We start from the raw sequence: 13,537 nt of genomic DNA, 5'->3' as shown, positions 1-13,537 counted from the left end.
TTAGCAATGTCTGCCGTGAGCGAGTGGTGCGTGTTGACAGCTGCTGTTGGCCATCCCTGGCCCTTCTCGGTCTCTTACAGGGACAAGCATGAGGAGAACCACAGGCCCTTATTCCACAAGGTGAGGCGCTCCTGCTTCTCCTCTGGTGTCTGGAGGCCTGACTGTTTCCAGGCCCCGTCCTGTTCCTCTGGACCTGTCAGGCATCTCTGCCTCCCTCTCAACTCCTGGTTTCCCTCTCCCCAGGGCCCTGTGATCAAGGTGAACAGCAAGCAACGCTATGCCTCAAATGCGGTTTCAGAGGCCCTGATCCGAGAGGTGGCCAGCAGTGTCGGGGTGCCCCTGCAGGTGAGGATGGACCCTGCCTGGGAAGGTGGGGTGGGGGGCACAGGCAGATGGTCCCCCAGTAAGGAGGGCCTGGTAGACAGTCTTTAGTGGAGGAGGGTCCTAGTTGAGTGAGGAGCAGTGGGGTTGGATATACCCCCACCAGAGCCAGGAACTGTTCCCAGAGCCAGGAACAGTTCTGGTTCTGACAGGATGCTAGTCCTGTGACCCTGGACTCGTCTCCTGATTTCCCTTGATTTTGTTTCCACTCCTGGAAAATGGGGTTAAAGGTGCAGTGTCCTCGTGGCACATGGAGAGTTAGTCCTACCGCTTTCCCACCCAGCACCTCCAGCTCCCCTGTGTCTCTCTTACACGCCCTGGGGGCTTCCATAAGAGAAGTTCAGGGCCAGGAAACCTGGAACTCATTGTCACTCTTGCTTTGGCAACGGCCCATCTAGTCAGAGAGAGAGGGAGGGAGGGAAAAATATGCAATGATTAAGATCTATGTTAGGATAACAAATGTTTCAAGGGCTGGAGCCCAGGTGGTCCGGTGATAGACATAGCAGGGAGGTCCTGATAAGTTAGGACTAGACATGCTGAACTCCAGCCTAGGGCTCGCTCTGCCCATATAGCTTCCCCCACCTCACACTGTAGAACTGAGTTGTTCCATTCCCAGTAAGGCCTCTCTGAGGAGGTGACATTTGAGCTGAGACCTAAGCATTGAGAATGAGGCTGCTATGAGTAAATAGCATCCCTGCCTGAGGATGAGAATTAGTCACTTAGTCGTGTCTGAGTCTTTGTGACCCCATGGACTACAGCCCGCCAGGCTCCGCTGTCCATGGAATTCTCTAGGCAAGAATACTGGAGTGGCTTGCCATTTCCTTCTCCAGGGGATCTTTCTGACCCAGGGATTGAACCCGAGTCTCCTGCATTGCAGGCAAATTCTTTACTGTCTGAGCCACCAGGGAAGCCCCAAGGCAAAAGCCCCCAGTGGGCAGGAGTGATCTTGGTCCATTAGGAGCAGCCAGAGCTGAGAGCATGAGGGGGAGGAGCCAGTCTTGCTGGGCCTCCTAGGCAGGAAGGGTGTTTGGATCTTTTGCTAAGGCAGTAGGAGGACATTGGGGGATTTCTCTTCAACAGCTTACAGCAGAAGCAGGGCATATGTACTTTAGAAAATATAAATGGAAATGAGAAAATAAAACTTAATCCCAAGAGATTTGTACGTACTCTTCCAGATTTTTTTCTATGTATATTCTTAACACATGTTTTGTTAAAAAAAAAATGAAATCATCTTGGATATATCTTCTGTTTCCTCTTTGTACTCAGTGTTCTCCATCTTTCTACTTCAGAAAATTTTAGTTTCCATAAATTTGTCTCATTTCATACACAGATCATTTTCAGTTATCCCCAAAGCATTCTTTACAGTCTGTCCCACTTTGGTTTCCAGTCCAGGATCGTGTGTTATATCTGGCTGTTTATCTAGCATAGCTACCCCACCTACTTTTGTTGTTGTTCTTCTTTTTTTAAATAACATTGACTTATTGAAGAAACCAGGCTCATCATCCCATGTGATGTCTCCTTCCTTTTTGGATTTTCCTGGTTGCTTCCTCATGGTGTCATTGAGTTTAAGCCTCTAGCCCGTGTATTTCCTGCAATCTAGAATTCATATCTAAAGGCTTGATGGATTCAGGTTAAACCTTTTTGGCCAGAAGACATCGTGAGAGGTGTGTCCTCCACGTTGTCTCACCCACACACTATCTGGGTGACTCACCCGTAGTGATAATAAGGTTGATCACCACACTGGGAGGGTTGCCCTCAGTCCCTCCGCTGCGTGGAGGTATTTCTCCTTTGACCGGACAGTAACCTGTACAAGTGATGACCTTCCCATCAATCAGACAAGTGCTGAGTTTTAACACTAATTGATAATCCTTGCCTAAGTCCATAATTTCATCAGTGTTTACTGAAGAAATGCCCCCGTCCATTTTTTTTATTCCTTTTGCATTTATTAGCTATCATTCTTCTGTGAAGTAGAACTTTCTCCCATCCAGTAGGGCCATTTGATTATTGTGAAGTATGGTTGCTCCTGGAAAGTTAGGACAAATACTTACTGTTCCCTTTAATAACCAGTTTTCAAGGTGAAGTGTTTTAATGGCTGCCTCCCTTTTTGATGGTCTTGTAAATTGAGAATCATAGATTTCCGCTGGTTCAGGTGGATCTGGTCCACATAGTCATGTCATTTCACGCTCAAATTGTCCTGACTTTGACCAGCGGGAGTCCTTTCCACATAACTCCTGTGTTCTCTGTCATGACTCTGGGGAGTTGTCTTGCTTTTTGGCCCAAGAGGAAATTTCAGGCTCATCTCGCTCATTTCTCTCCCCAGACTTGGTGGCCTTTGATGGATATTGATGTCAGAGGCTTGTCTAGCATCATGAGTGTTCTTTGTTATTGTGGGGGCGGGGGGAGGAATGCTTTGGGGTCATTTCTAAGGACATAGGAAAAATGTACATATTTTAAAAATCGTGAGTTAATACTGCGATTCTCATTTTTAAAAAAAGAACAGTTACTACTTGGTTTTGTAATTTTCTTTTATGTGGAAAATCTTGATGTCTATCATCGTTATTATGATGGTATGTTTACCATCACATATTTACTTTTGTTTACCAGAATACAAATCAAGTAGTTTAAAACTTCCCATAGCTATATTTTTAAAACCACTAAGATTCAGATCAGATCAGATCAGATCAGTCGCTCAGTCGTGTCCGACTCTTTGCGACCCCATGAATCGCAGCACGCCAGGCCTCCCAGTCCATCACCAACTCCCGGAGTTCATTCAGACTCACGTCCATCTGTCAGTGATGCCATCCAGCCATCTCATCCTCTGTCCTCCCCTTCTCCTCCTGCCCCCAATCCCTCCCAGCATCACAGTCTTTTCCAATGAGTCAACTCTTTGCATGAGGTGGCCAAAGTACTGGAGTTTCAGCTTTAGCATCATTCCTTCCAAAGAAATCCCAGGGCTGATCTCCTTCAGAATGGACTGGTTGGATCTCCTTGCAGTCCAAGGGACTCTCAAGAGTCTTCTCCAACACCACAGTTCAAAGGCATCAATTCTTCAGTGCTCAGCCTTCTTCACAGTCCAACTCTCACATCCATACATGACCACAGGAAAAACCATAGCCTTGACTAGACGAACCTTTATTGGCAAAGTAATGTCTCTGCTTTTGAATATGCTATCTAGGTTGGTTATAACTTTCCTTCCAAGGAGTAAGTATCTTTTAATTTCATGGCTGCAGTCACCATCTGCAGTGATTTTGGAGACAAAATAAAGTCTGACACTGTTTCCACTGTTTCCCCATCTATTTCCCATGAAGTGATGGACCGGATGCCATGATCTTCGTTTTCTGAATGTTGAGCTTTAAGCCAACTTTTTCACTCTCCACTTTCACTTTCATCAAGAGGCTTTTGAGTTCCTCTTCACTTTCTGCCATAAGGGTGGTGTCATCTGCATATCTGAGGTTATTGATATTTCTCCCTGCAATCTTGATTCCAGCTTGTGTTTCTTCCAGTCCAGCATTTCTCATGATGTACTCTGCATATAAGTTAAATAAACAGGGTGACAATATACAGCCTTAACGAACTCCTTTTCCTATTTGGAACCAGTCTGTTGTTCCATGTCCAGTTCTAACTGTTGCTTCCTGACCTGCATACAAATTTCTCAGGAGGCAGATCAGGTGGTCTGGTATTCCCATCTCTTTCAGAATTTTCCACAGTTTATTGTGATCCACACAGTCAAAGGCTTTGGCATAGTCAATAAAGCAGAAATAGATGCTTTTCTGGAACTCTCTTGCTTTTTCCATGATCCAGCAGATGTTGGCAATTTGATCTCTGGTTCCTCTGCCTTTTCTAAAACCAGTTTGAACGTCAGGAAGTTCACGGTTCACATATTGCTGAAGCCTGGCTTGGAGAATTTTGAGCATTACTTTACTAGTGTGTGAGATGAGTGCAATTGTGCGGTCGTTTGAGCATTCTTTGGCATTGCCTTTCTTTGGGATTGGAATGAAAACTGACCTTTTTCAGTCCTGTGGCCACTGCTGAGTTTTCCAAATTTGCTAGCATGTTGAGTGCAGCACTTTGACAGCATCATCTTTCAGGATTTGGGATAGCTCAACTGGAATTCTATCACCTCCACTAGATTTGTTCGTAGTGGGCTTTCTAAGGCCCACTTGACTTCACGTTCCAGGATGTCTGGCTCTAGGTCAGTGATCACACCATCGTGATTATCTGGGTCGTGAAGATCTTTTTTGTACAGTTCTTCTCTGTATTCTTGCCACCTCTTCTTAATATCTTCTGCTTCTGTTAGGTCCATACTATTTCTGTCCTTTATCAAGCTCATCTTTGCATGAAATGTTCCTTTGGTATCTGATTTTCTTGAAGAGATCCCTAGTCTTTCCCATTCTGTTGTTTTCCTCTATTTCTTTGCATTGATCGCTGAAGAAGGCTTTCTTATCTCTTCTTGCTATTCTTTGGAACTCTGCATTCAGATGTTTATATCTTTCCTTTTCTCCTTCGCTTTTTGCTTCTCTTCTTTTCACAGCTATTTGTAAGGCCTCCCCAGACAACCATTTTGCTTTTTTGCATTTCTTTTCCAAGGGGGTGGTCTTGATCCCTGTCTCCTGTACAATGTCACGAACCTCATTCCATAGTTCATCAGGCACTCTATCTATCAAATCTAGGCCCTTAAATCTATTTCTCGCTTCCACTGCATAATCATAAGGGATTTGATTTAGGTCATACCTGAATGGTCTAGTGGTTTTCCCTACTTTCTTCAATTTCAGTCTGAATTTGGCAATAAGGAGTTCATGGTCTGAGCCACAGTCAGCTCCTGGTCTTGTTTTTGCTGACTGTATAGAGCTTCTCCATCTTTGGCTGCAAAGCATATAATCAGTCTGATTTCGGTGTTGACCATCTGGTGATGTCCATGTATAGAGTCTTCTCTTGTGTTGTTGGAAGAGGGTGTTTGTTATGACCAGTGCATTTTCTTGGCAAAACTCTATCAGTCTTTGCCCTGCTTCATTCCATATTCCAAGGCCAAATTTGCCTGTTACTCCAGGTGTTTCTTGCATTCCAGTCCCCTATAATGAAAAGGACATCTTTTTTGGGTGTTAGTTCTAAAAGGTCTTCTAGGTCTTCATAGAACCATTCAACTTCAGCTTCTTCAGCGTTACTGGTTGGGGCATAGACTTGGATTACTGTGATATTGAATGGTTTGCCTTGGAAATGAACAGAGATCATTTTGTCGTTTTTGAGATTGCATCCAAGTACTGCATTTCGGACTCTTTTGTTGACCGTGATGGCCACTCCATTTCTTCTGAGGGATTCCTGCCTGCAGTAGTAGATATAATGGTCATCTGAGTTAAATTCACCCATTCCAGTCCATTTCAGTTCACTGATTCCTAGAATGTCGACATTCACTCTTGCCATCTCTTGTTTGACCACTTCCAATTTGCCTTACATTCCAGGTTCCTATGCAATATTGCTCTTTACAGCATCGGACCTTGCTTCTATCACCAGTCACATCCACAGCTGGGTATTCTTTTTGCTTTGGCTCCATTCCTTCATTCTTTCTGGAGTTATTTCTCCACTGATCTCCAGTAGCATATTGGGCACCTTACTGACCTGGGGAGTTTCTCTTTCAGTATCCTATCATTTTGCCTTTTCATACTGTTCATGGCGTTCTCAAGGCAAGAATATGAAGTGGTTTGCCATTCCCTTCTCCAGTGGACCACATTCTGTCAGATCTCTCCGTAAGATTACTGAGTGACTTTTCTTTATGTGTGGGTGGGGTGGGGGTGCATGTTACGAAGCAAGGGGACATAAAGGGTACATATATATTTCCAGTCCCCCTGCCCGCTGGGTGGGGAATGGATTGTGTAAAAGGCAGTACGAGGTAGTTAGAACTGCGCTGGTGGTAATGCAGATGGAGAGAATGGGACCGATTCAGAATATCCTGTCCTTCGGGCCTGCCTTAGTGTCAGCCTTGGGACTTTACACCGGTCACGTCCACTCTTTGGGGAGGTCGGAGTGGACGTTGTACCAGACTCCTTTCAGCCCCTCAGTTCTAAGGTGACTTCCTCCTGGGTCTTAAGAAACAGGTGTTACATGTTGCTCGTGAACGGCCCTTCCTCTCCGCAGGATCTCATGGTCCTTAAGAAACAGGTGTTACATGTTGCTCGTGAACGGCCCTTCCTCTCCGCAGGATCTCATGGTCCGGAATGACTCGCCCTGCGGCACCACCATCGGACCTATCTTGGCCTCTCGGCTAGGTCTGCGGGTGCTGGATTTAGGCAGCCCCCAGCTGGCCATGCATTCCATCCGGGAGACAGCCTGCACCACAGGAGTACTCCAGACCATCACTCTCTTTAAGGTGACTCTGAACCCTCTCCCCCGTCACTGTGGGAGCCAGGCTCCCTCCCCATCTGGTACCTGGATCAGTCCTGGGGCACCATCACCAAGTGAGCGGCCCGTGCACGGGGCTGGTTGTCTTAGTGCTACCGTGTAGGCAAAGTAGGGTCCCCCTTCTTCTCAAAGCTCAGGGGCCCTCATCAGCCCCCAGAGGATAATGAAAAGTTGGAGAGGAGATTGGGGATGAGAAGACTAACAGCAGTCAACTGTGGGCGAAGCAACTATGCCTTCCTCTCTTGCTGGGCTGTGTTGGTAGACAGTGAGCAGTGGGGCACCCCCCATCTGGTCTCCACTAACCGCAAATCCCATGTTGCCTTCTCTTTTAGGGCTTCTTTGAGCTGTTCCCTTCTCTGAGCCGTAGCCTCCTGGTAGACTGAGACCTCTGGAGAAACTTCTCTCACACGTGAGAGGGGAAGTTCTCAGCTGAGCTGAAGCTGGATTATTAAAGTGGATTTTTCACTCAAGCTCATTCCGTTGCACTTATTTGGAGGTTGGCGGGGTGGGGGGTTCAGGCCTGGCTTAAACCTCTGAGTGCAGAACAGGCGGGGAAGTTAGGGTACAGGTAGAGGAGGCCGCAGATCCTGGGAGAGCTCATGGAGACTGGATTTCAAGTCTGTTTTTCTTTTTTCTTAAGCTCATGCCTAAGTGAAGAGGTGGGTGAGTTCACAATGGGAAGGTCACGTCTTCTCCCATCCCCAGTCCTTCCATTCCCAGAATAGTTTGGGAGCCCAGCCTGGCCCTCAGGTCTGAGTGCTCAGCGTTAGATGCCCCCAGAGCCTCCCTGGGCGGCTCAGGCTGTTCCCCTTTGCACCCATCCCTTTCCCACCCTTCCCAGGCACTGCCAGGAGAGGGACAGAGTCTGGGCTTCAGCTTTGCCCTTCATCATCCTTCACTTAGCAGCTGCTGCTGTTACTTGATTGTTAACATATGACCAAGAAACAATTATCACTGAAAAAAATCAAAATAGGAAAAGTCCACAAGTCTACTTGTAAACTCTTCTATCAAAATAATTGTGCTAAGTGGTGTCTTTCCAACTTTTTGGTTACCAATGCAAAAATTAATTTGTATATAAATACAATCATTTAGGTTTTAAAAAACAGTAAGATGCATAAAATAATAATGATGCCTGTAGGATTTAAAATACATATGATTAAACTGTATAACCACAATAGCATAAAACTATGGAGAGAGAAATGTGTTAAAGTGTGCTTAAGTGTGTTTAAACTTAAGTATCTTGCTATGTTCAGGAGGAGAGGGAAGGAATCAGTTCAATACTATCCTTTGAAGTCAAGGATTTATATTGTAGTTTTTAGGAAAGACACTAAAATAGAGTTTGAGTCAATAGCTTCTATTAGGGGTTGGATTGTCCCCTGAAAGATGCTGAAATCCTAAGCCCCCAGGATCTATCGATGCAGTGTTATTTGGGAAAAGGGTCCTGCTGATGATCAAGTTAAGATGAGGTCATTATAGGGATCCCTCATCCAACAGGACTGTGTCCTTATAAAAAGGGGAAATTTGGACACACAGAGATGCATAGAGTGAAAGAGATGAGGAGACCGCAAGAGTGCCATGTGAAAGTGGAGGAGCAGAGTGTTGCAGGTACAAGCCAAGGCATGTCAGAGATCACCAGCAAACCACAGGAAACTAGGAAGAGGCAAGGAAGGATTCCCCTACAGGTTTCAGAGGGAGCATGGCCCTGCCAACACCTGGATTTCAGACTCCCAAGCCTCCAGACTGTAAGAGACCCAAATTTCCATTGTGTTAAGCCAGCCAGTTCATGGTACTTTATTACAGCAGCCTGAGGAAACAAATGCGACTTCAAACTAATTGAGTGAGGAAAATGGGATAATAAAAAATAATCGGTCTATTCTGCAACTTCGCTTCAGATGGTTCAGCAAAACCATATTATGTATATGTGTGTGTGCTATCGAACAGTAAAATAGGTTGGCTCTAAGTTAAAAAGCATTGACTCTAAGTGGAGAGATTGAGGGTGTTCATTGTACTATTTTTTTTTTCAAATTTTGTATGTTTGAACATTTTTATACTAAAAATGTGGGGAAATTTTTTTAAAATTCAGAAGGAGAAATGAAAAAAGAAGCAGTAGAAAGCATTTAAGATGGTCGACTGAAACCCAGTATCTCTACTTAAAACATTAATAAATTGACTAATTGTATCATATCTCAAAGTTCTTATTTAAAAAAACAAGTAGACTATTTTAGTCAAAATACAAAGATTGTCAGACTCAGAAAATTATAGCTGTTTACAAGAGACACAGCTAAAACAAAAGGATACAGAAGGTTGACAAAACCCTATGTATTTGTCGGTTTTTGAATTCCACAAATTTCATATACGAAACCATACTCTCTTTGTCCAAATTGTCAGATTTCTTTTTTAACTTGTCTGGCTTTTGATTAACAATTTCGGCTTTTGATTAACAAGATTTGATTAGCATAATATTTTTGAGATTTATCTATGTGGTTGCATGTGGAAGTAGTCCTTTTTTTTGCTGAATATTTTATATATACCATATTTTGCTGAATAATAAAATAATACCATATTCAGCAAAATATACCATATACCATGGTTTCTTTCTTCATTTTCCTATTGATGGTATTTGAATTGCTTCCAGCGTTTGGCTATGATGAAGAAAGCTCTTGTGAACATTCTTATGCAAGTATGCTGCTGCTGCGTCGCTTCAGTCGTGTCCGACTCTGGGCGACCCCATAGACAGCAGCCCACCAGGCCTCCCCGTCCCTGGGATTCTCCAGGCAAGAACACTGGAGTGGGTTGCCATTTCCTTCTCCAATGCATGAAAGTGAAAAGTGAAAGTGAAGTCGCTCAGTCGTGTCCAACTCTTCACGACCCCATGGACTGCAGCCCACCAGGCTCCTCCGTCCATGGGATTTTCCAGGCAAGTATATTTGAGGACAAATACTCATTACTCTTGGATATATACCTAGGAATAGAATTACAGGTTATAGGATAGGTGTATGCTTGTTTTATAAGAAACTTCTAAACTATTTTACAAAGTGGCTTTTTACACACCCACCAGGAAAATTCTAGTTGCTCTACACCCTCACCAACACTTGATATTGTCAGTCTCTTTAATTTTAGCCATTTTGTTAAGTGTGTAGTAGTAACTGATTGGATTTTAGTTTGCATTTTCCTGGTAAGTAATATTGAGCACGTTTTCACTGGCTGTTCGGATAACCTCATGTGAAGTTGCTGTTATATTTTGGCCATTTACATTGACTTGTTTGTCCTATTCTTATTGATGGATATATAGAATACACAGATGTACACTCAGAACATAAATTCTGAATGTTTGTATGTTCCTATATAGAATCCAAGTCCTTTGTTGGGTTTGTGCATCAAAGATACTGTCACCCAGTGTGTAGCTAGTAGAAGCTATTGATTTTTAAAGTATTTTTCAACTTTATTGTGGTATAATTTACACACAAGAAACTATACCCATTTAAAGTATACAATTTTTTTGAAAAGTATACAATTCAATGAATTTTCACAGATATATACATCTAGGAAGACATCTCCACAGTCAAGATACAGAACATTTCCATCACTCCCCCAAAAAGTTGCCTTCTACCCACTGTGCAATCATTTACTCTCCATCGCTGGGCCCCAAGTGACCAGTGGTCTGCTTTCTGTCACTATAGGTTGGTTTGCATTTTTTGGAATTTTTCATAAAAGGAATCAGGCAGTACGTGCTTTTTATGTCTGGTGCATAATCATCTGATAGTTTCTCCTTAGAACAAGTAATGTAGGGAATTACGCTGATAGATTTTCCTAATATCAAGCCATATATTCCCAGAACAAGTCCCCCTTGGTCATGTCATGTTCTTTTTTAAGGGATCATTAATTGTATTTGACAACACTTTATTTCACTTTATTTGGGATTTCAGCATGTATATTCATAAATAAGATTGATTTGCAGGGTTTGTTGGCATGTTAGGTTTAGCTATTAATGTTACTCTTGCTTCATAAAAATTTTTTTGATGTTTTCCTGGTCTAATTTATTTATGCACTAATTTTTGTAAATTTTGGTTTTAGAAATTAGTCATGTTATCTAAGTGTTCGCATTTATTTGCCCAGTTTAAAGCAGTCTCATTACTATTTCCCCCCGACCCTTTGGTTAATCATTTCCCCTTTAATTTCTCTCTTCTCTCTCCCCCCTCTCCTTTTTTTCTCCCTTTCTTGTGTTTGTTCTCCTTTTTTTTCTCTTAAGTTAGCCAGTAGTTTCCCAATGGAGTGGATTTTTTTCTAAGTACCAGCAGTTGTTTACCTTTGTTAGTGCTAAGTGTTGGTAAGCCCCGCCTGCTGTTGTATCACAGTTACCAAGCCTCCCCCTGGCTGAGGCAGGCAGTGTTGATGAGAGGGATCACTCCCTAGTGTTGACGTGATAATGGGATTTCGGAACAGCAGAGACCAGGTGGCAGCACTTTACCACTCAAGCTTGTAGTATTTTCTGTCTCCTAATTAGGCTATCGGAGAAGGCAATGGCATCCCATTCCAGTACTCTTGCCTGGAAAATCCCATGGACGGAGGAACTTGGTAGGCTGCAGTCCATGGGGTCGCTAAGAGTCGGACACAACTGAGTGACTTCACTTTCACTTTTCACTTTCATGCACTGGAGAAGGAAATGGCAACCCACTCCAGTATTCTTGCCTGGAGAATCCCAGGGACAGGGGAGCCTGGCAGGCTGCGGTCTATGGGGTCGCACAGAGTCGGACACGACTGAAGTGACTCAGCAGTAGCAACAGCAGCAATTACGATATAAGCCAGAGTAATGACTGTTTTTTTTTCCCCCCACTTTGGCTGCTTGGCCTGTGGACTCTTCTTTCCCTGACCAGAGATTGAACCTGTGTCCTCTGCTTTGGAAGGTGGATCCTTAACCACTGGGCCACCAGGGAATTCCCCAGTAATGAGTACTTTTATTTCCTTCTTTCTCTTTAACTGCATGATTTTTGAGGGATGCACAGAGACATTTGGACTTAAGCAGCTGCTGATATCCTGTGGGGACTGCAACTGTTATTTGTGATAATAAAATGTTGAATTAAATAGAGGACATTTGGAAGCCTAGATCATTTTTAAAAATAATGAAATAATAAAAAGTAGAAGGTGTTTGTAGAAGACACTGTGGGTAACCCACCTGTGGGTCCCACTTTCCGCACTTCAGTCCGCTTGGGCCCACGTCCAACCACCGATATCTGTACTTCTTTACCTGCAGGCTTTCCTTTGCTGCTTAACTAGTTTTCCACTCACGTGGCTGTTGGAAATGCCAGGGAACTAATACTGTCTACCCCAGAGAAGTTTAACCAGTGATTGGCGAGATTTTGTGTATGGATACACAGCTGCACATGTCTTGGGTGAAGTAACTCTGATGTCTGTGGTTTATACTGACTCCCACAGTCTCTCATGAGAAACGCTGGGCTGGATGAAGCATAAGCTGGAATCAAGATTGCCAGGAGAAATATCAATAACCTCAGATATGCAGATAACACCACCCTTATGGTAGAAAGTGAAGAACTAAAGAGCCTCTTGATGAAAGTGAAAGAGGAGAGTGAAAAAGTTGGCTTAAAGCTCAACATTCAGAAAACGAAGATCATGGCATCCGTCCCATCACTTCATGGCAAATAGATGGGGAAACAATGGAAACAGTGTCAGACTTTATTTTTTGGGGCTCCAAAATCACTGCAGATGGTGACTGCAGCCAGGAAATTAAAAGCACTTACTCCTTGGAAGGAAGTTATGACCAAACTAGACAGCATATTAAACAGCAGAGACATTACTTTGCCAACAAAGGTCCGTTTAGTCAAGGCTATGGTTTTTCCAGTAGTCAGGTATGGATGTGAGAGTTGGACTATAAAGAAAACTGAGCACCAAAGAATTGATGCTTTTGAACTGTGCTGTTGGAAAAGACTCTTGAGTCCCTTGGATTGTTAGGAGATCCAACCAGTCCATCCTAAAGGAGATCAATCCTGAGTGTTCATTGGAAGGACTGATGTTGAAGTTGAAACTCCAATACTTTGGCCACCTGATACGAAGAGCTGACTCATTTGAAAAGACCCTGATGCTGGGAAATATTGAGGGCAGGAGGAGAAGGGGACGACAGAGGATGAAATGGTTGGAAGGCATCACCGACTCAATCAACATGAGTTTGGGTAGACTCCGGGAATTGGTGATGGACAGGGAGGGCTGGCATGCTGCAGTTCATGGGGTTGCAAAGAGTCGGACACGACTGAGCAACTGAACTGAACAGTCTCTCCAGCAAAATTAAACTCCAGAATGAAGCCTGATAACAAACCCCTACATCAGCCAGCCTCCCTTCCTTGTCTCCCACCCCTCCCAATGTTCTCCTTCATCTCCTGAGTATACTTCTTGCCCTCAGATTCTTGTCTAGGGTCTGCTTCTGGGAAAACCCAAACTAAATTAGAATTCCTTTGAGATGGAGAATAAGGCACTCTCCTATTCTGGGCTTCCCAGGTGGCACTAGTGGTAAAGAATCTGCCTGCCAATGCAGGAGACATAAGAGATGTAGATTAGATCCCTGTGTCTGGAAGGTCCCCTGGAGGAGGAAATGGCAACCCACTCCAGTATTCTTGCCTGGAGAATCCCATGGACAGAGAAGCCTGGTGGGCTATGATTCCTAGGGTCACAAAGAGTCAGACACAACTGAGGTGACTTAGCAGCAGCAACCTACTATTCTATTTCTATTCCACACTGTACTGTAGGTCCCTAG

The 13,537-nt window shown here is 43.9% G+C and overlaps 1 protein-coding gene across 2 annotated transcripts in view; it reads left to right on the top strand.

Annotated features, from left to right (window-relative positions):
- Nucleotides 1–7,246, top strand: part of DNPEP (aspartyl aminopeptidase) — a 13,076-nt gene extending 5,830 nt beyond the window's left edge. Inside the window, exons 12-15 of one of the 2 annotated variants that reach the window (XM_010861249.1) lie at nt 81–120; nt 244–345; nt 6,575–6,742; nt 7,107–7,246. In XM_010861249.1, coding sequence (XP_010859551.1) covers nt 81–120; nt 244–345; nt 6,575–6,742; nt 7,107–7,157 — 361 coding nt within the window. In that variant the 3' untranslated portion in view covers nt 7,158–7,246. Of the gene's footprint in view, nt 1–80; nt 121–243; nt 346–6,510; nt 6,743–7,106 lie in introns of those variants that run through there. The other variant, XM_010861250.1, reaches the window with a different exon arrangement.
- Nucleotides 7,247–13,537: the final 6,291 nt, after the last annotated feature.

The sequence above is a fragment of the Bison bison genome, unplaced genomic scaffold (assembly GCF_000754665.1).
Source record: "Bison bison bison isolate TAMUID 2011002044 unplaced genomic scaffold, Bison_UMD1.0 scf7180017864471, whole genome shotgun sequence".
Classification (NCBI taxonomy): Eukaryota; Metazoa; Chordata; class Mammalia; order Artiodactyla; family Bovidae; genus Bison; species Bison bison.
This window is presented reverse-complemented; position numbering and strand designations above follow the sequence as displayed.